The sequence below is a fragment of the Camelus bactrianus genome, chromosome X (assembly GCF_048773025.1).
Source record: "Camelus bactrianus isolate YW-2024 breed Bactrian camel chromosome X, ASM4877302v1, whole genome shotgun sequence".
NCBI classification, from domain to species: Eukaryota; Metazoa; Chordata; class Mammalia; order Artiodactyla; family Camelidae; genus Camelus; species Camelus bactrianus.
In genome coordinates, this window is record NC_133575.1 from 1,660,383 (window position 1) to 1,686,366 (window position 25,984).

Consider the following 25,984-nt stretch of genomic DNA (forward strand, 5'->3'; position numbering starts at 1 on the left):
TCTTGCACTGTCCTTAAATGTCGTGCTTCCTCCTACTGCCTGCTGCCCCCAACTCTGGCATCCGTCTCCGAAATAAAAAGACAAAATAGCTCCGATAGCCTGCAATTTCTTCTCTGTGCAACTAACACTTAACTACCCGAGGACTGTTCTATGTTGTGCAAACTCCTTTTCGGTTTTATGCCAATTTTTTTTTTCCTTTTGTATTTGCTGGGGAACCCATTTTCCCAGATGGTAGCAGCAATCTGTATTTCAACTGACATCCTATGTAAGAACGATTATTCTCTTTTTCTTTTAAATGCATTTTTTTTTATTGAGTTATAGTCCGTTGACAATGTTGTGTCAATTTCTGGCGCACAGCACGGTGCTTCAGTCATACAGGAACACGCACATAATCGTTTACGTGTTTTTTTTTTTTTACCATAAGTTACGGCAAGATATTGAATACAGTTCCCCGTGCTGTACAGTAGAAACTTGCTGTTAAGAATGATTCTTTCGAGACGCGTCTAGGTGTCGAATAATATAAAAATGTTCATCCAACATCACTTGTATGTGGGATGTATTTTTTAAAAAAAGATGCAAATGAACTTTTTTACAAAACAGAAGCAGACTCAGACATAGAGAATAAACTTTTGGTTACCAGGGGCAAAGACAGTGGGAAAAGATAAGCTGGGAATTCAAGATTTACAGATACACACTAATATATATGTATATATATATATAAAGTAATACATATAATATATATGTATATAAAATAAACAACAAGGTCTTACTGTAGAGCACAGGGAACTACATTCAACAACTCGTAATAACCGATCATAGAAAAAAATGAGTGTATCAAACCCTTGAATTGTCTGCTTCACAACGGTTACAATAATAAATTTTGTGTTGTGTGGATTGTACTACAATGAAAGAAATGCAAAACAGAAACTGGGGATTAAAAAAAAAATGTGTGTTTTAGAACAGAAAAAATCAGTCTGTCACCTGCCTTCAATTCCACTTCGGGTAAATTCTCTGATCCGTCGCGGTGGTTGACGCGAGCTCGTCCACTTGACCGCTCTCAGCCACCCAGAGGGGACGGGGGTTGGATGTGACCCTTTCCCTGCATGAGCCCGTCAGGGCACCTTTCCCCCCGAGGGTCTTGGAATGCCGTGGGTCTCCTTCGCCCCTGGGCACCGTGATCCCTCCCCAGACCGCAGACCCAGCTGTCCATCTGGACACAGCCTGCAAATTGGCGATCAGAGCTTCACTGAGCTGCAAGGGAAGATGCCATCAAATGATAAAAACAGACGAATCTTTCCACAGAAGCCGTCTATTTTGAATCTGTGAATGATGTCAATCTGGCAGCGGGGTCACTGCTAGGGTGCTCCTGGTGGTAATCATTTTGTTTTGCTTCACTCTTGCAAGCACGGCGGTCCTGGAGGTGGGCCACGAACAGCAGGACTTGGAAACAGTGCCGAGCCATGGTGCTTTCCAGCTTTGTGACTTTAAGGCGGTTGCATAACCTCTCTGGTTCCCGGCTTCCTCACTGGCAGGATGGGACATGTGTGGCCACTGGGGGATCATGTGGGGATTACAGACAAAACAGAACAGGGTGGGGTTGACATGCAGGAACACCGAAGGGCCGCTGGATATTCTTTGTAGTTGAGAAATCACAGGGGAAAAAAAAAATCTCTTCTTTCTTTCATGGTGAAATGTCCGGATTTAGCGCCTCCCCGGTGACAAATTTTTCGGCTGCACTGAACATGGATCTCTGCGTGTTTTGGTCTGGAGTCATTTGGGGGCTCTAAGATGATAGGTAGGTGTGTGCATTTATAACTCGCATCATTATTCCCCCCCAGGGTAAGCACTGACTTATCTGTGGGTGTGACGAGGAAGATGCCATCCTGTCCACGGCGTGCTGAGCAGAGAGGGACCGCTGGGTGGCGGCCGATCACACACGGTGACCACAGAGGTCTCGGCTGACTCACTCATTCATTGGGGATGGAACTTCCTGCCCTCCACCACTTTTCTTGGAAACCCTTAGACTTTGGGTCTTCTATCAAGTCATGCCCAGGAGCTCAGTGAAACAAAAGTGGATCCATACACCTGTACACCTGGAGTGGAGCGCTCTGTTTTACCACGGTTGTTATATAATTGTGTCCTTGTTCGATGAAAAAGACAGACCGAGGAGAAGATGGGGAGACGTAGCATGTCCAATGTCAGTGGTTTTACAAGTTGACTTTACAAACTTCCACTTGTGTTGGGGAGGGTGCAGCTCAGGGGTAGAGTGTGTGCTTGGCGTGTACGAGGTCCTGGGTTCCATCCCCAGTCCCTCCATTAAATAAGTAAGTGAATGAATCAATGAATGAATAAACAAACCTAATTATCTCCCCCTCCAAACAAAAAAGAAAGAAAGAAAGAAAGAAAGAAAGTTCCACTTGTATGTGCTAAACCCACTTTTTAAAACAAAATTATAATTAGACGAATTTGGCCAGTTTCTTATTTCTCACAATGGAGAAGATGAACATTTTTTAAATCAAAGGAGACGATAAACAAAAATAAAGCTACAATTCCACATATGTGGAATCTAAAAAACAAAAACAAACAAACAAAAAGAAAGCGTAAATACAGGACAGAAATAGATTCACAGACAGAAAATACAGACTTGTGGTTGCCAGGGGGGTGGAGGGTGGGAAGGGATAGACTGGGATTTCAAAATTGTAGAATAGATAAACAAGATTACACTGTATCGCACAGAGAAACATACACAAAATGTTATGATAACTCACAGAGAAAAAAATGTGACAATGAGTGTGTATATGTCCATGAATGACTGAAAAATTGTGCTGAACACTGGAATTTGACACAACATTGTAAAATGATTATAAGTCAATAAAAAATGTTTAAAAAAATAAAGCTACAAGAGAGTGGGTATGTGTTTTCTTAAACATGCCACAAAAATGTATATATGACAGTACTCACCTCCACTGCCACAGGAGGAAAATGATTTCTGTCATATTTAAGCAACTGCCTGAGATCGTGCAGATGTTCCTCGGAGAGTGAGGCCTGAAGTTCCATCTCTTTTCAAGGCAGCTTAACCGCACTGGGCGTGTGATGGTGTCAGATTGCCAAGCATTGTCTGTTTCTCTTTGCTTTACTTCATCCCCTCCTGGGAGAATGGCAGAAGCTCTTGGCCTTCCTGGCACATTGTGAATACTGAAGTTTACAGATAAAACTGTCACGCCGGCGTTTTAAATACCGTCAGTTGCATGTAATTGCTAGCATTTTGAAACCTAATCTCATCAACGTAGAAAAGAAATCTGAAAAAATATCTCTTCTTTAACAGTCAGAAATTTTAAACAGCTTTTTTTCCCCCCTCTGTGAATTTTGTTTCTCTTTGGCAGATTATCACCTCTGCAGAATTTTCTCCAAATATTTTTAGCTTGAAATTCGTCCAGAAGTCCCTTTAGCATACTTTGCCACAGCTGAAAAATATTTTAAAATTATTCTTTATTGCTTCTTATGGTTATAAATGTTAAAACAATGTTTCTGGCTAAGAGGGTTATCAATACAATTATTAAAGGTATACAATTTATCAAAATGCACATAAACTATTACCACTGGAGAAAGCAGTTGGAGGAGGGGTATGATGGGGTGGAGAATTAAGATGTACAAACTACTATGTATAAAATAAATAAGCTACAAGGATACATTGTCTGGCACAGGGAATACGGCCAATATTTTATAATAACTATAAATGGAGTATAATCTATAAAAGTATTGAATCACGATGGTTTACACCTAAAACTAACATAATATTGTAAATCAACTATAATTCAGTTAAATATATATATATATATATATATATATATATGTCTGTATCAGTTTTGCTAATTAGTATAAGCAAAACCTCTTTTACTGTCTTGAATGCTGCTTGTCTGAACAATGAGTCATCTGTTATCTCATGAGTGCTCCCTTCACCTCTAGGGAGGGTGCGCCAGTCTGGCGCTGTTGTCACTCTGGATGGTTGGCAGAGCCCTCCGCATCTGATCATTGTGAAAAATGAGGACACTACACCCTTTTAAGGGGAGGGAGCACCTGAATTTTTCATGGAATGTGGTCAGGGAGAGTCCCTGAGAGTATCATCTTTATAACACCCATAAAGTTTCTGAACATGGAGAGGTTAAGGTCAGGACAACACCAGCTCATGGAAAGTAACCCACTGGTTACAATCAAACACTGTGTCCTATTAGAAAGTAACACCTTATTTCAGAATCAGCAAGTTCAAGGAAATGCAAACTTTCGTAAGGCAGGCACCCGATCAGTTTCCTTGAGAAATCTTCATCTTCACTGGGTCCACCCTACTCAGCGCGACAGCACATGTTTGCATGTACTCTATGTTCTGTTGAAAAAAAATCAGAAAGCCACACTGCAGGTGTATATTTATCACACCTCTGTCTCCTTCAGGGGTAGTAGCCAAATGCCACATCTGACTCATCTAGGTAAAAGTCAGATGTCACAAAACATTGCGTGCCCACAATCGCTGGCTTGGAAGACAGGGCATTTCCAATCCTGATTGCCGACAGGCTTGTATCTGATTGATGCAACTCAAGAAACATCGCTCCAGCGATGGCCAAGGTCTTGGTCCTTTTCATTGCATCTTGTCTTCCGATAGGTTCTTCTCTGGGTTTTAAGATGGTGTTAATTGATGGTGTTAATTCCAGTATCATGAGGTTACAGTGTTCAGTCAACATGATTCATGAGATAGCATTAATCAAAACCTGAAAAAAGAGCCACAATTGCTTGCATTTGTAACGTAAAATGGCAGCCGGCAAGGGCAGGACATATTAAGATCGGCAAACCCTGTTGAAACAAACTACTTAGAGTTGGATGCTACAAGGCCTTGTCATGAGCACGGGAGTGAAAAAGCTTTCTGGGATGTACGTGAGGACCCTGAGTGAGACTCACCCCACCAAGGAACGTGGGAATTGCACAGAGTCCTGGCAGCTGGAAGGAGAGAAAGTCAGGGAACATGCTGACAAGGTTTCACACCTGTTTCTTACGGAGCTGCCATGGGGCTCTGTATCTAAGACACTTTTATCTTTTCTGTTGTATTGTTCAGCAAGAAAACTCATACACCCTTTGTAGTTCTCATTCTGGAGAACAGCTTCAAACCTTTTTTGACACATCCTTTTGGCGTTTCTATACAACTCAGGTGCAGTGTGTCCCTCCAAGGAGGTTGACCTGGGGACACCTGTGTCTTTGGCCTCATGGTCCAGGACTTGGCATCTAGAATTCACAGAACCACCCAGAGACACCTTTCATAGAACGTCCCATCTTAAGAAGCAATGTTATGGTGAAAAAGGTCTCCATAGTGAGAATATATACAGATCATCTACAGAGCCAACTAGTTGCCTTCTTAAGATGAGTGCTCATGAATTTCCCTTGTGTGTAGAATCATAAAGCCTTGGGGTCTTTTATGCCCACATCTTAATTCCTAATGCCAGGTTATGGCTTGTCTTGCATCACTTCACTTGCTCTGTAACAGCAATCCACGTAGGGTGTGGCGTTGACAAAGTGGACACCCACCCCCTCCCAAATTATTCCCCATGATCTGTCTTGCTGGATGTAATTCAGAAACAATCCCGGGGTCGGGGAGGAGATACTGTATTTCATCTCCTCTATTTAGGGGCACAGATCACCCCAAGGCAATACCGAAGGCCACACAGTCAGCAAACTCCAATGTCAGATTCAAAGAAACGACCCATTCTTGGGAAAGCCAGCCTTCCTTTGAACCCGATGAATCATTTTGGTAGGACTTACAGCTAACACTCAGTCCTCACCAGGAAGGTGGAAGGTATTTTCCTGAATGCAATTATAATTTTTTTTCTTTCCTGGACTTGCAGAAAAGATCCTAATTAGGGATGCAAATTGCTCTATTTGCACGTCTTTAAACAGGAACTGTCTGTGGGAGCAGAGCACGACAGCACGTACCGCTTCTCAGTGTACAGAAAGGTGGTCCAGCGAGGCTAACCCGGGTGCCTGTGTGAAGACCCAAAATCCTACGCCTTGGGGAGACACCACCGCAGCGGGGTGAGTTAAGGATGGCTACGGATACACACATTCTGAGCTCTTTTTTTTTTTTTTTTTTCTTTTCTCTGTTGCCATGGGCTGAATTCATGAGCGTGGAATTTTGAAGGCTTTTTGGTTGACTATTTTTTTTTTCTCTTCTAAGAATTCAGTGAATCAGGTTACACATGGAGAAACTGATTCCAAATCAACTATTGAGTCAGTTTCTCTCCTTTCTCCTCCCTTCCCTTCCCTTCATTCGTTCATTTCTTTCTTCCTTTCTCTTTTGTAGCCAATAACTATTTTTGGGGGGGGGGGGCTAGTTTCTGCTTTTATGCAAAACCGATTTATGGAGGAGGAGATTTATATGACATTCTTAGTATCATTTTGAAGTTCAAATATGGGTAACCCTTTGCAAAAGGAAGATGGGTCTTTCTTTCTTCCTTTCTTCCTTCCTTTCTTTCTTCCTTCTTTTTCTTTCCTTCCTTCATTCTCTTTCTTCCTTCCTTCCTTCCTTTCTCTCTCTCTCTCTCTCTCTCTCTCTTTCTTTCTTTCTTCCTTCCTTCCTTTCTTTTTCTTTTCTTCCTTCCTTCCTTCTTTCCTTCTTTTCTTTCTTTCCTTCATTCTCTTTCTTCCTTCGTTCGTTCATTCGTTCCTTCCTTCCTTCCTTCCTTCCTTTCATTCTTGTTCATTGCAATGAAGTTTGCTGTTGTATGATTCTGTCATCATACCTCCCCCACCCCCCCATTCCCAATTATATACAATGATCCACTACCCTGGTATCCCCATGCAGTGGTCTAGATTTGGGCTGATGCAAAATCAAAAAAGTGGACATCTTCAAGTCATTGTCTCTTTTCAGGAGATCCAAATTCATCCCATCTAGGATCTTAGATCTCTGGCCATAAAGACCAGGAAGCTACTCAGACAGACATGATGAAACTCAGGTAAGAAAATCAGACGTTTATATGGTGAACGCATTGACTATGATGGACAGTTCTGAGACACAAGATGCCTCAACTGGTGCTCTGCAGTCAACGGTCCTGTAATAAAGAAAGGTAGCAGACATTTTCGCCATGGATACGAATATGAATGGCACATTTCTTTTTTTTTTAAAGAAATTTATTTATTTATTGTTTGTGTTTGTTTTGTGGGGAGATAATTAGGTTTATTTATTTATTTTTTAATGCAGGGACCGGGTACTGAACCCAGGACCTCGTGCACGCCAAGCACGCGCTCTAGGGTGAGCTACACCCTCCACCCCATAAACGGCACATTTCAAACACAGCTTTTTTATGTTAAAATTGCATCAAAACACCGATTCCACTGACTCTGGGCAGATGGAAATCCTTTCTGTAATTATTGGTTTGGCAACAGGAGACGTCCTGGGGAAAAATGACTGGGTGGATCAAAGGGGTGCCATCTTGCCTGGGTAGCGTTGTTTTGGGGGAAGGAGAAAGGCTGGCAGGGGAAATATTTGAGGTACGCGTTTGAAATAGGAATAAAGGGGAGATGGAGGTTGAACCCCAGCAGACTGGTGTCTGCTGCCTCCGCGGTGTCCGGTATTGCCTCGGGGAGAAATGCATACTTAATTAGAGAGACAAGATGTGTTATCTCCCCTGCAACGGAACCCCCCGGGATTGTTTCTGAATTACGTCCAACAAGACAGATCGTGGGGAATAATTTGGGAGGGGGTGGGTGTCCAGTTTGTCAACGCCACGCCCCACGTGGATTGCTGTTACAGAGCAAGTGAAGTGACGCAAGACAAGCCATAACCTGGCATTAGGAATTAAGATGTGGGCATAAAAGACCCCAAGGCATTATGATTCTACACACAAGGGAAATTCATGAACACTCATCTGAAGAAGCCAACCAGTTGGCTCGGCAGATGATCTGCATACGTGCTCACAACAGACAAGTTTCACCAGAACATTGCTTTTTGAGGTGGGACGTCCTATGAAAAGTGTGTCTGTGTGGTCCCGTGAGTGCCAGATACTGAGTCCTGGACCATCAGACCTAAGATACAGGTGTCTCCAGGTCAGCCTCCTTGGAGGGAAACTCTGCACCTGGATTGTGTAGAAACACCAAAAGGAGGTGTCAAAAGATGTTTGAATCTGTTCTCCGGGATGAGAACCACAAAGGGTGTATGAGTTTCCATCCTGAATAAGACAATAGAAAAGGAGAAGTGTCTTAAATACAGGGTCCCGTGGCAGCTCCATTAGAAGCTGGTCTGAAATCTCATCAGTTCAAGTGCCTGGCATTTATTATCTGATCGTGGAGTAGGGATCCACTGATAAGAGAATGATCCATGATGTGATTGACAATGTGGGACTTGAGACAGAGCAAAATTATCAAGTACACTCAGCTGGTCTCTTAATTCTCTCCTTTCTTCTGTGGCATCTTTCTCTTGGCTTTGCGTGTGTGGTTTTTCTTCTGTGCAAGCAAATGTTCCTTCAGCAATGCTGCTATACGCACGGGTCTAAATTCCAATGTGAAAGAAAATCCATCAGGAAAAGTTACCAGGAAAAGCAAGACCCTTCTTCGCTGCATTTCAACTCAAGGGTCTTGGTATCTCTTGCCCAAAGAAGGCTTTGTTTCTGGGTAAACGTTTTCCAACTTCACCTCTTGGAAGAACATTGTAGTCTGTGTGTGAGCTGAGCGTCCAGGAACGCCTCCGTTTGAGCGCGGCTGGCTGTTACTATACAACCGCGATGGCCAACACTTGGAAGAGGAATTTCTGAGCCCCGCCTGTGCCTGGGGAGAAGGTCTGCTAGGAGCCCTGTGCGTTCACAGGAAGCCTGGAATTGAACGTAGCTCATGAGACCATCCTTCTAAAAAAGTCCTCCTTTGCTTTGCAGAAGCCTCTTCACCTCCCTGCCTTGGCTGTGCGTACTCTTAAACACGTGCCCGTCACAAGGGGTAACCGGCAAGAAGCCTAATGTCGTCCTGATCATGGTGGATGACCTTGGGATTGGCGATCTCGGTTGCTATGGGAATGACACAATGAGGTAGGGTCATCTCCTGAATCCTATTTATCTATCGTTCGGGCTTGGAAGATTGATACACTTTACAACTGTGTCTACCTGCAAAACCCAATTGATTTTTTTTTTTAAACAAGCAAATTATATTAAATTCAGGGCTGTTTGGATTGGATTCTTGGCTCTGCATTTACTAGCCGTCAAATCTTAGACAAGTGTCTTGACCTCTGTGTGCCTTGTTTTTCTTGTTGGCTGAGTGCAGAAGTGAGCAGTATTACCTGTGATTTCATACATGCAAAGTGTTGAGAATTGCCACCTGGCACACACTGCGTCCTCTTTGATACAGACTATTAAGATGAGCAGTAATTTTAATGCCCTGGTTTTACTTGGCGGAATTAATCACTGTATGCTTCCTTATTTTGGAAGCCAAACAGAACTTGGAAGGTGACATCTTATTTTGACAATGAGCCGTCTGAAAGAAGAAAACCATGAAACAGAAACTCAGAGGTTTCTGCTGGATGATTAAAACCATCTGCATGAGCCCTGCCTATATAAAGATTTGCACTGTATCATTATAAGACATATGAACTGCACACATTAGGAATTCTTTCATTGTGTCACTGATAGGTGTCACAGCTTCTCATCTCTGCTTGGGATTAAAAAAAATTAGGAGTCATGAAAAAGTAAATGTCAAAATTAATCATTACTTCTACTGAAAGGAGCAAAAGCTCAAAAAAATGTGCATAAGGAAATGAATGGTAGACGTTTGTAGATATGGTGGAGTTGTGGGGTGTAAATATTTTGCTGAAAACACTAGCTCCTTGAGAAGTAAGATTATAACATAACATCTAAAAGTGTCATGTATGCCCCAGGAATGCAGGCTATATATGCTAGCATATATATACATATACTTATATATACAGACGTATCGATACACACCCCTACATATTTGCAAATTGAACCACGCTTAAAAGACGGTGGATGAATTTCACATTTAAATGCAGAGAAATGCTTTAGCAAAGCTGGAAATTCTGGAAGTAGCAAGTTGCCATTCACCGTCTGTCTCATGAGTAAATCTAGGACTGATTATATTTTATTTTTACCCGACTAGGAGATGGCTCCTCTTCTGTGGAAGTCTGCCTTGGAGTCCCTCCTTGGAATCACATATCCTTGTGTTTAATCACAGGGCAGTTTTTTGACCTACGTGTAGAGTAGGGACATTCATCAATGGAGTTGTGGGTGGAAATAATCCTTAGGTCTTAAGTAGCTGGATGTAACTAAAGTCTGTAAGTAATTAGCCATAATTAACCAAAGACACTGAAATAGTTTGTGTGTATATATATATATACACAAAAATATGTACATGCATTTTTTAAAATAGATACCAAGCTGCAGAACCAATCCTGCAATTAACAATAGTTGCATAAAAGCAAGTATTTTCATCCTGAAGTGGACAAAGAAAAGAAAAGAAAAGAAAAGAAAACTGAGCAAGTGACCCTCTGCTCCCTCCTGAGTTCCCGGAATTGCAGTGAACAGGGATGTTGGCTACCTTCAGATCTCTCTTCTCAATCCCTCTCTCTCGCTGTGTCTCTCTGCTCTCTCTCTCTCCTTTCCACGCCCCGTTCTCCGTCTCTCTCCATTTATCCTCCTGCCTCTCTTCCCAGGACTCCTCACGTCGACCGCTTAGCCAGGGAAGGTGTGCGGCTGACGCAGCACATCTCGGCAGCCTCGATGTGTACTCCCAGCCGATCTGCTTTCCTGACGGGAAGATACCCCATCCGGTCAGGTGTGTCAGCCCCGAAGCCTGCTGTCCCGCTAGGATGGTGTGTCTGTGTGTGTCTGAGAGCGTCGTGCGTGCTCGTGCAAGAACGGAAAAGGGGCATTGCGTGTGGCGGGGTGTGAGCCCCGTTTGCAGAGCACCATCTCCTTCCTCACGGGATGTCTTCTCTTCCGTGCACAGACCACCTCTCCTCCTTCCAGAAAGCTCCCAAACTCTCTCACGCTTCAACCGATGATCGCCTGCCCACTGTAGGTGCATTTTATTTTATGTTTCATGTTCCATTTAGGAATGGTTTCTAACAAAATTTCCCGTGTCATCCGGTCCCTTGGAGCCTCTGCTGGACTCCCTCCAAATGAAACGACGTTCGCCGCCTTACTCAAGAAGCAAGGATACAGCACAGGACTCATCGGTGAGACGTGATTGTTAGTTTGACCCATTTCCCTTAAAGTAAGGATATACGTTTCTCTGGCCTCGACTTACTGTTTTCTTGAAATCCGTTTATTTAAAAATTTGTTTGGATGGGTGCCCAGGAGTGGGATTGCTGGATCAGCTGAACTCATCTACAAAACAGAAAGAGATCACAGACGTAGTAAACAGTCATGATTACCCGGGGAGAGTAGGAGGGAAGGGATAAATTTGGGGATATGAGATCTGCAGATGATAACCACTGTGTGTTAAAATAGATTTAAAGAAAAACAAATTTCTGTACAGCACAGGAAACGATATTCAATATCTTATAATAACCTTTAATGAAAATGAATATATGTATGTATATGTATTATATATGGTTGGGGCAACAGCCAAGCCAGCATAGCTGTTTTAAGAAAACACACACACACACACACACACACACACACACCCCTCCCTAAATGGTACCTACTCATCCATTTCTAACATAATTCAGGCACCACTGAAAAACCCTTTCGCACCCGACCCCTCAGTCTTCACCAGATGTTCATCCTACGTGGTTTCGTACCACCCTGTGCACCTCATCTTTGCAAACACCCCCCTGTGCTATGATGATCTTTGTGCATGATTCTCTGCAGACTCTGAAATCCTTCATCTCAGCCACCATGTCTAATTTAACAAACGTAATTGATCCACCCAAGAACACACAAATATCTCTCTGCACTGCTAACTTTTTACATGGTGTCAACATTGGACTCTGGCTACACCCTTTATCCATTATCCAAACAGAAAAAAAAAAAAGAGTTTACAGTGAATGTTTATTTTTCAAAGTTCACACCCTCTATCTGTCACCCAAACAGAAAAAAAGAGACTTTCAAATAAATGTCTCTTGGGAAATGTCCATGTTCTCAATCTTTCACCTAAACAAACAAACAAAAAAGACATTCAAATAAATGTCTCTTGAACACTGTCCACACCCTATATCTGTTAACCCAAACCAAGATAAGGAGCATTTACATCCCATTAGAAATTCCTTTCTGCCCCATCCCAGTCCATCCCTCTAATCTGAGTCCTTTTTGCCTCCACTCCTGTTCTGTTTGTTTGTTTGTGTGGGGAGTTAAGGAGGAAGAGAAATAATGAGACTTACTTATTTGTTTTAGTGGAGGTACTGAGGACTGAACCCAGGACCTCGTGCACGCTAAGCCTGTGCTCTACCCCTGAGCTACACCCTCCTCCCTCCAGTCTTCTTCTTGACGATCAATTCAGAAGAGAAAAGCGTGGTGCTCCTTTTGGCAACAGTCATGGTCTCTGGTTAACTGTATTGCAATGAGACGGCCTTGCCCATGGACGAAATCATTAACAATTACAGATGGGAGGGGATTTCTGAGAAAAAACCCCGTCTCCTTAATTTCAGAGACAAGGAAATGGATTCTTCTCAAGGCGGAAGAACGTAGGAGGTGTTTTAAAGGGACAGTTGCACAACAAGGAAGATCGATTTCTCAGGCTCCCTGCCCCTTTCACACTGTCCCACTGTTTGGTCTTCTGCCCAACTCATTATTTCATTCAGCCTGGACCATATGGATGTCCCTCTCCTCACTATCTGAAATACTTGTGATTTTGGTAATAAATTTGACATGGACCAGCGAAGACCATCTCGCTGAAATGGCAGAACACAAAACTGACAGCCGTAGCATGACCTCTCATCCACCTGCCCCTTCAGGCCCTCAGAGATGTGTACGTGCATCCTCTATGTGGCCACAGCTGCATGCAAGAAAATATTAATGTTTTAGAAGGCACACATGATCACAGTCCCCTGGGGTCCACACATTAGCAGGGCTCATGTGGATCTTCCATTTACTGTTGGGGGTGTGGCAAGTTTTACTGCCTAAATCCCTTACTTCAGTGAACTTCAGTGGGAGACCCTAGGATTTCCATCCAGCCAAACAGCCCAGCACCCATTCATCCATACTCAGTCCATCCTCCATCATTTATCTGTATCTATCATCTGTCTGTCTGTCTGTCTATTTATCTATTATCTATCTATCTATCTACCATCTATTTATTTATCCATCTAATCTATCTATCTATCTATCTATCTATCTATCTATCTATCTATCTATCTATCTATCTATCTATCTATCTATCATCTATCTATATAACCTACCTACCTATCCATCCATCCATCCATACATCCACCTTATCTATCTATCTATCCATCCTATCTAGCTATCTATTATCTATCTACTATCTATCTACTGTCTATCTATCTACCTATCTATCTACCTATTTATCCATCTATCTATCTATCTATCTATCTATCTATCTATCTATCTGTCTGTCTATCTACCTGCCTATCTATCTACCTATCTATCTTTCCATCCACCCAACCATCCATCTATCCATTCTATCTACCTACCTACCATCCCACTAATATCTAATCACACATCTATCTATTCATCTATCCATCCATCTACCCATAAATACAGATAAGCATGCCCCATCCATCTTCCATCATTTATTTGTATATATCATACCTACCTATCCATTCATCCAACCATCAATAATCTCTCTGTTCATCATGTATCCTCTATCTTGTCTCTATCATTTAACTATATTTGTGGCTATAATTTATCTATGTATCTCTCTATCTAGCCATCCACCTATTCATCCATCTATCTTCTAGTCTATCTCACTGCCTAATATCTATCTACCTACCTACTTGTCCATCATCTACAATCTGCTTTATCTCTGTCGTGGATCTATCTTTGTGCCTATGACTTTGTCCTCTCTGTGAATGAGAAACTGCCTACTTCAGATCTTTGCTACAAATCCACAATGATGTTTCTCTCGGTTTTCTTTTCGTCCTGTCTGGTCACTCACAACCAGATCTCAACACAAACTTCTACAAGATAGAGAAAGAAAGAAACAAACAAACAAACAAGCAAACAAACAAACGTGAGTCTATGCTCAACTCAGATGTTTTAGCCGACGGGAAGTATCTGCTCATCCATTTTTGTGCATTGGGCGATTGTTTCAAATGAAGAAAGTCTCGTGGTCTTTGGCATGTGCTGACGTATAGTGCTTTGCTCACCTGTGTGTTTAATTTCAGGCAAGTGGCATCAGGGCTTAAACTGCCAATCCCGAAGTGACCATTGCCACCACCCATATAATTATGGGTTTGATTACTTCTACGGGATGCCATCCACACTGGAGGACTCCTGCTGGCCAGATCCTTCCCGCAACATGGAATTAGCCATCTCAAGCAGACTCTGGCTCTGTGTGCAGCTGGTCGCCTTGGCGGCTCTCACTGTCACGTTGGGGAAACTGAGTCGCTGGATCGCTGTCTCCTGGTCCCTCATCCTCTCCATGATTCTTTTTGTTTTTCTCCTGGGCTACTTCTGGTTCTCCAGCTATACATCCCAACTGTACTGGGATTGCCTCCTCCTTCGAGAGCACGAGATCACCGAACAGCCCATGAAGGCAGAACGAGCTGGGTCCATCATGGTGAGGGAGGCGGTTTCATTTTTAGAAAGGTAAAGCTAATTTTTAAAAGAATCCATGTGCTAATGATGAAAGAATGAGTTGTTGTTTTTTTTTTTAAAAAGGAGATGACAACTTGAACCATATTGAGTCAAGACAAGGAATTTACTAAGCATTGCCATACTTACGGCTTCACAATCATACGACGTGTTTTAGAGGCCAGCTGGACTTTTCCAGCAGTACCTCATACTGGGTCAGGCCAAGGTCAGATCACCCTAGATTCAAGCCCATTGATTGGGCTTATTAATTCACAGCGTGTATTGTCAGTGTGTTAATTTACAATCGGAAAAATATTTGCCAGGGAACTGGACGGTAGAATAGGTTGACCATTTTATTATTTCACTGCTAGGGAAAAAAAAAATCTACTTGGGAAATTTAAATCAGAAGGGCTGCCTTGGAGCACGTGACGTCTAAGGGATATTATTTGGAAGAGGTCAACGTTAATCATTATAAAGCCGTGATGCCTCCACAGCACAGCAGCTTTTTTTCACCACTGTTCTCTACTTGTTGGATTAAACCTTTCTCTTAGGAAAAGGCTGTGGACAGGTTTTCTGCGGACCCTTCCAATGTTGACTGAGGTTTTATCTTTCCTGATCGCCATTCTGGGGTCTGGGCTTCCAGGAATAGTTCATATTTAGTGATGGCAACAGGCACCCAGTAAGAAATAGGCTCGTGGGCATATGTGTAGGGTGTGCTATTGGTCCTTACAGTAGAGACCTGGCAAGAGTACCCTTGAGACGATGATATCTTATGTGACTCTTCAAAGGTGAGTCATAGGGAGTGGAAAGGAAGGAGTGGGCTGCAATGACTGGCAGCAATACAAGTCGAAGGAAGATGGCGTGTTGGCAAGAATCCGTGAGCAGTTTGGTCTCAGCATGGAGTATTCCAAGGCAGGAAGGGTCAGGAGGAAAGTCGGGATGTTTGGTTGTCAGCTCAACGGAGAGTTGACTGAGGGTGTAAAGGTTCTTCTGTAACCTGGTGACTAATTTTGCCCCAACCCCATAGCCCAGGTAAAGATAAAGAAGACTAAGTGTGCTGGGGGGAGGTTGAGCCATCTTTGCATTGTAGATACAACGGAATGGCTGGTTTCCTTTAGGGCCAATGAACGTACAGAGTTCTGGGAAGTTAGACAAAGGGCACACTGGCAAGTGGCAAGGTGGCATCTGGCCCTTCCAGACCTCAAGAGGAGCAAACCCGTTCCATTGGGTCAGCCAGTTCGAGTCTCCAAACAGCCCCACAATTGTCACTTACTGTTCCCCACGAGTACTTCAAGAATACATGCTGGTGTGGACCTGGTTTCTTCACCAAAACCTCGGTGGAGTTTCAAAAGTTCTAGACGCTCTCCAACGACACACTCTTGAGAGGGAAGAGCCACAAATGGTGAGCAGAGACTCTGAAGCTCTGCGAGCCGCTCTGTTCGTTAGCCATCATGTGATCACAAGCTGGCGGCTGAAGTTCTCACATCCACAAACTGCTTTTCATCCAGGTTCTCACTGTGTGAGTTGTCTCCCAGGGCTGCAGCCATATCCATGTAGTTATTATAGTACAATTCTTGAGGTCAGAAATCCGAAATTAGTCTTATGGGAACTAAAATCAAGGAGCTGGCACGACCAGTTCCTTCTGGAGGTTCTAGGTGGGGAATCTCTTCCTCATCTCTTCCAGCATCTAGAGGTCACCTGCGTCCCTTGCCTTGTAGCTCTCTTGTTCCCACCTCTGCTTCTGTTGACACCCATCCTCTTGTATTTTTTTCTGAGTTTGACCCTATTGCCTTCCTCTTATAAGGACTCTTGGGATTGCATTGGGTCCACCCAAATAATCTAGGATGCAGGTGTTGGGATTCGGATCCGTGGGCATCTTTGGAGTGAGGCATTATTCAGCCCACCGCATTGAGCATCACTTTTTATTCTGACAGCTTAATTGGGCATGCTAAGTGGTTTTAAGACTTAACACGTGCTCTGAGAGTGAGATCCTCAACCCCCACCCCACCCTTATTGTACAGATTTCGCTGTGAAGAACGATATCATCCGAAAGAGACTCGATGTAGCACAGCCAACTCTGAGGTGGAAAGTCATCTTCCCTGGTCCACCTTCATGAAGACACAGAGTGAAATCATACTGCAGAACAAAAGCTCTTCTGCTCTGATTCTAGCAATTGCCCTCATCCTTCATCATTTCCTGTGCCTTTTCCTTTAAAATATTAGATTCCTGGGGCTGCTATAAAATAGCCCCACACACTGGATGGCTTAAAACAAGAGACATTTATTCTCTCATGGCTCTGGAGACCAGACGTCCAAAATCCAGGTGTTTTCTGAGCCATACTGTAGATTACAGGATCCTTCCTTGCCTCTTCCAGACACTGGTGGTTGCTGACAAGCACTGGCGTTCGTTGGCTTGTAGCTGTAGGTTCCAGGTGGATGTTAATTTTGGAGGATGCTATTCAATCTAGCCCGCCATGGCACAACCCCCCCCTTTTTTTTAAGTTCATTTCCCCGCCCCACCCCATTCTCTGCGCTCTGATATCTCATCAGAGCAGACATTTCTCCAAAACGGTCATTTGTGTTGTGTGCTGCCCTGGTTCTCTGAGGACCTTTCTTTCCAGCAGGCAGATTGTCAAGACTTGACGTGGGTCAGGTTCGTTCCCTGTGCCCTCACATGAGAAGCAAAGGTGTGCGGACAGTTTTCCAAGAAGTTGCTGTCCTTGCTTGCTCTTGGGTTGTGCAAATGTCGAAGTTCCTAAAAAGTCCTATGTCTCTTGGGCTGTGACTCTAGTCTGGGACTTTATGAGCCATTCGAAAGTGTGCCAAGGAGAGCTAGATTAAATTTTTTAACTCCCTGGTGACAGGGAGAGCTAGTTTTTTTTTTTTCTTTTCCATTATAGTTTATTATAAGATATTGAATATAGTTCCCTGTGCTGTACAGTAAACCTTTGTTGGTTATCTGTTTTATATTCAGTAGTGTGTATCCGTTAATCACAAATTCCTAATTATATAGTAGTATGTATCTGTTAATCTCAAACTCTTAATTTATCCCTGCCACTGTCCCTCTTTGGCAACCATCGTCTGTGAATCTGTTTCTGTTTCATAAATAAGTTCATTCATATTTTTTTTGTTAGATTCCACATATGAGTGGTATCATGTAATATTTGTCTTTCTCTGTCTGACTTACTTTACTTAGTATGACAATCTCCAGGTCCATCCACGTTGCTGCAAATGTCATTATTTCATTCTTTTTTATGGCTGAGTAGTATTCCATTGTATAAATATACCACTTCTTCTTTATCCAATCATCTGCTGATGGACATTTAGATTGTTTCCATGCCTTGGCTATTGTAAATAATCAGGCAGGGCTACTTCTCAGTGCAGTAGTCCTAGGTATGTCCTGGGGAGCTTTCCAGATTCTGGAGGGTCCTGGAATCCACCCCAGGCTAGGATGATCTCTTAAATGGGCTTCCTCAGGTGGAGAAGGATTGGAATATTGCTCACTTTTGAAAACTCAAAAGCAGTGTGATTGATGTCTTCTCAGGCACCGTCAAGGACCCTTCCTCCTCCTTTTCTGCTTTCTTCATGTGCACATCCCTCTCCCCACGGCGGATGCCTTCATGGGCGTCAGCAAGCACGGTCTGTACGGGGATAACCTGCAGGAGATGGACACCATGCTGGGTAAGTGTCAGAACATAAGGAGATGAATGAAACCTCTGTGTTTGATGTTTTAGGACACCCAGAAACTGCCCCCCCAGCCAACCTGCAAAGGACACCCTTTCTCCATAGCTGAGTGGCTGCTTGTGTAGGGCAAAGAGGTTAGGAACACAGACGAGGAAAGAGAGCTGGGTTCTTCGGGGGCATCTCATAACCCACCCACCCCCAACTCTTCCATGCAGGCATTTCACAGGTACCAGACAAGTCCCAGAAACTTCCCCAAAGCTGGATTCCTTGCAGGGTCAAGCCCAGTTAGAGGCTTTGATGCAAATCCCCTACCCCTCCCAGGGAGAAACCTCTGGTGCCTAGTGAGTCATGCATCCTAAATGGGAGAGAACTCAGTACCTCGTATCTCAAAGCAGGTTTCTCAAGAACGGTGAAAGCAGGATGTGTGTCCAGCATGAGAAGGAAGCGTGAGAGATGAGATCAGGAGGGGAGTTGCGGCTGGACCTGCTGGGAGGATTGGAATCGGGAAAATTGGGGTGGGATGCATCAAGGCAAGGGACTGCTGATACAGCTCCACTAGGCAAGGCAGGTGAGAGACTGCAAAAGTGCCTTAGAAAGTTTTCTATACACATTATTACATTACATTACACTGTGTCATTATATCATATTGTATTACATAGATTACCAAATGACATTGTCTTATATTATACTACGTAGATTACAAAATTATATCATATTATATTACATAGATTACAAAGATATACAATATGCAAGTTATATAGAATCTATACATGTAAATAAATATTGAAATATACATATAGATATTTTATATAATATGTGTATCTCTAGCACCCATTGAAGATTCTAAGGATTTCAACCCAGACAATTATATCCTTTATGGATACCGGCAGACTTGGAGATGCTTCTATCCCCTGTATTTAGAGAGATTAAAGAAATTAATTAGATAGTGGCCATGGGGAGGCTACAAACACTTTTTTAGCACATTTATACATATAGATATAAAATATATAATACATATGTTGTAACTTTAGATAGAATATGCCTATAATATAAAATGTAAATTTAATCTTTATATAAATACATCATCTAATATAAATTCACATACATTATATGCATTTCAGTTGATGCTAGGAATATATATATATATATTGCATTTATACTATAGATTTATATTTATAGAAAGGGATGAACCATTTCTATGACCACAACCATATTCTTTTTTTAATCTAACTACTAAGAATAGTAACATCTCAAAGTAACTTCATAACTGGACGCAGCTACCAGCCAAGGGATGCGAGAGCATCTCAGCCACCATCAGGAGGTAGGAAGGGGCAAGGAAGAATCATGCCCGAGAGATTTGAGAGAGAGACGAGGAGGGCGAGAGCCAGCCCACACCTTCATCCAGGACTTCTGGCCTCCAGCAATGTGAGAGAAGAAATTTCTGTTCTTCTAAGTCCTCCAGCTTGTAGCAATTTGATAGAACAGCCCTAGGAAACTCACATAACTGGTTTATGAGAAACCATCACCAATTCAATCAGCATACCTCCCCATGCAAACTAAGGGCATTGGCTGAAATGGGGGAAAAAAAATGGAACTTCGATATTGTTTCTCTCTGGATGATAGACAGAGCCAGTTAAAAAAAAAAAAAAAAGGATAGCCAAGATCTATACATTTCACAAAATATCAAAAGCGCACATCTTAACTAGCATACAAGAGGCCCCTTGCAAGCAGGAATGATTGGCAACCATACGACATTGTTTTGACTTCCTTAATAAATAATTTTATAAGATAATGATAGAAACACCGAAGTCCCAAAAGGAGAATCAGCAGGAAGAACATCACTTACAGATTCAAAGGGCAATTGTCAGTATAGGATTAGGAAGAAATCCATTTTCACTCATAGTTTAACTTAATCACCTCTCAAGCACCAGCTCCTGATGAGGAATTGAGAAAATGGACACTCATTATACACTAATTTGGGGAGTATAAAATGTTTCATCTTTCCCCTTGTCCATTTAACCATGGATCTCTCTGTAAAAATTAAAATAAGATAAAATAAGATAAAATGAAATAAAATAAAATAAGATAAAATAAGATAAAATGAAATAAAATGAAATAAAATAAAATAAAATAAAATAAAATAAAATAAAATAAAATAAAATAAATGGTACATTTTAGATGAGAATCATTTTTTGCAATGAATCCCAATTGGGACTTATATTAATGTCCAAGTCTCATAGTGTCAGTTTTATGTGTCCCTTTTTAAAAAAAAAATCATTTCAGGCAAGATTCTTGATGCCATTGATAATCTGGGTCTGAAGAACCACACCCTCGTCTACTTTACATCAGACCACGGAGGGCATCTGGAGGCCAGGAGAGGCCACATCCAGCTCGGAGGATCGAACGGAATATACAAAGGTGAGGATGCGAAATCTGAGAAACTGGTGGTGACAAAGCGCTCCTAGGGTCATTCTAATGAAAGTCTATGGGGTGAAGAGATAAATGTATAAAAGACTGTGTGCTTAGGGGACAAAACAAATCCACCATGGAAGCTGTTAACTACTGAAATTCTATTTTTTGCTCATGTATGTATACCTATGACCGAACTATTATGCTGTACACCAGAAATTGACACAACATTGCAAACTGACTATATTTCAATTTAAAAGAAATATCTCCATTTCTCAACAGACTATGATTAAAACTCCACCTTGAGTAACTTAATGAAATAATGAAGATCTGTTAACACTGTAGAATGGCTTTTCCTCCTTGTTTAGTCCAGGGAATCTTGGTTTAATGCCAGTTATCTTGGTGCCGTGAATATTATCTTCTGCGTTCATTCTCAATAATGCCCTGGTTTGGACAATAAATTAGCATATACCCATACCATTGCATTCAATGAGTTTTCAGGGTACCAAATGCAGCAGTGAACCAAAAAAAAAAAAAAAAAAAGACCCCTGCAATCACGGAATTAAAATTCTCATGGAGGGAGACACACCAGGGAAAGAATAAATTCATAAATTATATGGTAGGCTAGACGTGATCATTACTATAGGAAAATAGAGCAGAAGCAAAGGTGAGGGGAAAATAGAGAGGAAAAAAATTGGTGATGGGGGCGGTGGTGGTGTGTTGCTATTTTAAATAGTGTTCCAGCAGGTTGTGCTGAGAAGGTAACTTCGAGGAAAACTAGGAGGGTGGGAAAGAAGCAGATGTGCATCTGACATAACAGCATTTGAGGCGGAAGGGACAGCCTGTGCAAAGGCCCCGTGCTGAATATGGTCAAAATCCTACCAGCAGCCCCAGAAAAATAATCCCGTGGGCATGCACTGCTGACCCTATCAGGACTCTGCCCATGGTAGGCACTGAGCAAATATTGTTGATCGAGATTGTTCTATGATTTAATTATGTGACGACTGTCACCAGAGTAGGACCATTCTAACTGGAATTTTGTAATCTTGACCCCGTAACACAGGTGGAAAAGGGATGGGCGGCTGGGAAGGTGGAATCCGTGTTCCGGGACTTATCCGATGGCCTGGAAAATTGCCAGCCGGGAAAGTGATTGATGAGCCAACAAGTTTAATGGATGTTTTCCCGACTCTGGCTGCGGCGTCCGGGGGAACTCTGCCTCAGGACAGGTGATGTAACATATATGTGTATAATCTGCTAACAAGGCTTGTTTTTATTCTTTCTCCCGAATACCTGGGTAATTTTAGTCTTCTTTATGTTTATGACTGTTGAGTGTTATTCTTGTGTCAGAGACCGGTCTTATATGACAACGGTCCATCTGAGACTCCTTGAAGTTTTTGACTGGGACAAAGATCGAGACGGGAAGTTTTGGAGGTGACAGCATGGCAGGTAAAACCCAGTCATCCATACAAAATGAAAAGTAACTCTCCAGTCTCTGGTGCGTGAGATCCAGAAGGCTGAGATGATGGCAAACCATTCAGTGGATACTTTGAAGTTGATCATGAGCGTCTCGAATTCCATCAAGAAGTCTTCCTTCATACGGCAGTGGTACACTGTGACGGAACTCAGTTCTCAAAGCCAATACTTGAGAGGCAACTGTTGGTAGAAAAGAAAGTTTGTTTTATTCCAGAGGCTGGCAACCAGGGAGAAGGTGGACTCTTGTCCAAAGGCCACCTCCCCTTTGTCGATCAGGGAGCAATAGCTTTTAAAAGGGTGAAGTTTTAGGGGTGTCTGGGCACAGGGAAGGGGTTACTTGCAGAACAGCACAGTGAGCTCCAACAATCATCTTGAAATTGGCCATGTGGTGGCCCGATCAGCATTATCATGATTGTTTTAAGTACTGTTCAAATTCAGTTCCAGGGTCGATCTGTTCCCATTTCTTTGAGGCCAGTTCTCAAAATTGTGGCCGCTCCTGTCCTGGCTGCAGCCTGGTCATTCTGCCTTTTCAGTTATCTACAGAACAGCTCAAAGGATATGGCTCAGGGTATTTCCTGTAGCCCTTGAAGAGATCCTTGGCTTTGTCTAATGACTAAACTCCTCCTACTTTGTTTCGCTTGACTCTCCGTTTGTTTCTGTATTTTCTCATTTCTCCTATGAAACTTGTTCTTTGACTAAATTCTTTCTGCAGACAAGAGGCAGGTGGAGGACGTGGGTAGGCGGCAATCTGTCCTGGGAAGGCCCCCACTGGGTCCTGTTCAATTTCATTCCTCCCTGCCAACAAATGATCCATTAAAAAAAAATATATATATATAAAATAGAGTTAATGTCGATGTAATTTTTTGAAGTTTCTAAGTCAATCACAGTCATAAAAATGCTTTTTCAAGGTATCAGTGGGGTGCACTCAGTTTGGGGCATGACTCTAGGGTATATTTTGGACTCACAAAGGTCCAGGGAGAAGCTTAATCTCAAGCAATATTGTCCTTTGAGCTCTGATTGGGAAATAAGTTCCCTGCCTTGGTTTTAACCAGCAAAGGGAGTTGTTCTCGATTCATATGTAGATAAACTTTTTTTACTTAACGACAGTAGCTATTCACATGTATACGATAAGACTAGAACATATTTAATGGTCTTCAAGGATTTTTTTTTTTTTCCTTTTGAAGGGATTACCCATGCAGTCAATCATTTACATGAGAATGAAGACAGGTTCCTTTCTTAAATGATCACTTTTAGGATTAGGTGAGCTTCATTATTCTACTTTCCGTTACCAGATATGTTTGATTATTGTTGTTTCTTAAATATAAGGTATGAGACATTTCCTGATATACAATTAAAAGTTTAGGCCTTTTTTTTCAGAGGTCCTGTAAAATTGCTTTCTCGGGGTGGCGATACCAGAATTGAGAATGGAGTTCTGATTTGTGAGATTATCTCGTCATCGCTGGGTAGATCATGTATTGACCTATTCCTTGGTCTTTTCATGTCACTGTAAAATCTTAGATTTTTTTTTTCCCCATGAGAGTACGCTGTCTTTGAGGGCACGCATAGATCTTCTTAAGTATTCAGCACGCTTCTCTCTTGGGTGAAGGAATGTCAAGGAGTCCACTGACCATCCTTCCAACAGCCTGGGGTTCAACTCCCCCGCGTCTGATCCCCTCCACATGTATCCGCAGGGTGATTGACGGCCGGAATCTCTTGCCCTTGCTTCGGGGTGACGTCCAGCACTCAGGACACGAGTTCTTGTTCCACTACTGTGGTCCTTACCTGCACGCCGCCCGCTGGCATCCAAAGGACAGTGAGTACACGAGCCCTTGCTTCCTACGGATGCCCAGAGTAGGGTCACTCAAGTCTATTTCCAACACTTTTTTCTACCCCCCTCCCCACCTCACCACACCTCACACCAGTCCTTTCTTCCTAGGGTTGCCACGAAAAAGATCTTGGAAGAGTTTCTGAGCCACTTTCCTTAGAAAAGCAGGGGGATGCCTTTAGGAAATAAAAATTCTGAGCGACACCATGAAGGACTGTTTGAAAAGATGTGTCCAGTTATATATGAGGGGATTCTGATGTTCTTGTCGTGCTGTAAGGGTCCAGTGACATTTTAGCATTAACCTGTGGGCAAAGAGAAAGACCAGAACGATGCTTGAGAAGGTAAAGAAGAACACAGGGCAGTTGGCACATGGGTTGATGTTGCTGCAATGTCTTTTCTCCTCCAGGCAAGGCGGTGTGGAAGGTTCATTATGTGACCCCAGTATTCCAGCCACCAGGGTCTCAGGCCTGCTATGTGACCACCTACTGCAGATGCTCAGGAGAACTGGTCACCTACCATGACCCTCCTCTCCTCTTCGACCTCTCCAGGGACCCCTCCGAGTCCAGCCCTCTGACACAGGACACGGAGCCCCTCTATGATTTCGCGATCAAGACAGTGGCGGACGCCCTGGAGGAACACAAGAAAACCATCGTCCCGGTCCGACAGCAGCTGTCGGAACTGAATTATGACAGCGTGTGGCTGAGGCCTTGCTGTGGGGTGTTCCCGTTCTGTTTGTGTGACAAGGAGGAGAACTCTTAAGCTGTGCAGGGGTGACAAGGGTTAGGGGAGCAGTTGAGAGCTGGCGATGTGGGTTTCCAGCTTATGGGTGTTCAAGGTGGGAAGCAATGAATTTGAGGGCAAAAGTGGAACAGGACACATCATCCCAGAATGCACCGCTCTGTGATGGGTTGTTTTGCACTAAAGGCAATTAAGATCCAGTAGACTCAGAAGATGCTCCTTCCCTCTCCCTTAACCACCTAAAAGAATTTAGACGGGGAAGCTACACCAGAAAGAGGCCTATTGCCAGAGATGACTTTTATATCAGAACGACGTATCTGCACATGACGGCAAATATTTGTTGACCAAACCCCTGTTCTTCTCCCCTTTCTATGAATTGCCTCCCTCCCCTTTGAAGCCCCAGACCCCTACCCCTTTCTGCTTACCCCAATTCCCTAACTGCGTTGCACTCTGAAGTCTTTGTGGGGAATCTCATAGGCATGTCATTAAATTTGTTTTTCCCCTGCTAATGTGTCTTATCTCAATTTAATTATCAGACAAACCAGTGAGCCTGGAAGGGAAAAAAGGACAAGTTGTTGTCCAACCCAATGAAAACCAGTGCATTGTACTCCCTTTCCAGATGATTACACGTCCGTCTGTTGTAATGGTTTTTGCTAATTTTTGTTTGCATTCTTGGTGCAGAATGTTGGTTTAATTTCCAAGTTTTAAAACATATTCAGTGCTTAAAAAAAAAAAAGAAAAAGAAAGAAAATCCATAGCTATTTGTACCAATGGCTCTGTAGCTCTTCAGAACATAAGACTCTTTGACCAAGGAGAAAAAACATCTACCATGTAAAGAACGTATTGAAAGGGTCTATCAGAAGTAGCCATTAAGCCAGTCAAAAGGGTTTATTTTTGCCTGCCCCAGACAGAAAATAAATCAAGGGCAGCACAATTTTTTGGTACAATGTAGAAGTCTACATGACAATTGGTTTGTTCTCCAACCATTGATAGAACATCGTCCAGAGCAAGAAGGTTTCTGAGAAAAACCAAACCAGGGACTCAAAAACCTGGTAGGGGCACCTGCGTTGATTGCGCCCCGCACGTCTGCCGCCAAGGACGTGCTGGAACATCGATGGAGCATCTTA

At 42.8% G+C, this 25,984-nt stretch overlaps 1 protein-coding gene across 1 annotated transcript; it reads left to right on the forward strand.

Moving 5' to 3' along the window:
* Window positions 1-5,954: 5,954 nt before the first annotated feature.
* LOC105079534 (arylsulfatase F) lies at window positions 5,955-25,360 on the forward strand. The gene is made up of 11 exons (XM_010968289.3): window positions 5,955-6,072; window positions 6,908-6,992; window positions 8,904-9,053; window positions 10,688-10,809; window positions 11,090-11,212; window positions 14,321-14,744; window positions 18,273-18,409; window positions 20,696-20,830; window positions 21,885-22,047; window positions 23,986-24,107; window positions 24,526-25,360. Exons 2-11 carry the CDS (start codon window positions 6,979-6,981, stop codon window positions 24,876-24,878), a joined length of 1,743 nt encoding a protein of 580 aa, XP_010966591.1. The 5' UTR covers window positions 5,955-6,072; window positions 6,908-6,978; the 3' UTR covers window positions 24,879-25,360.
* Window positions 25,361-25,984: the final 624 nt, after the last annotated feature.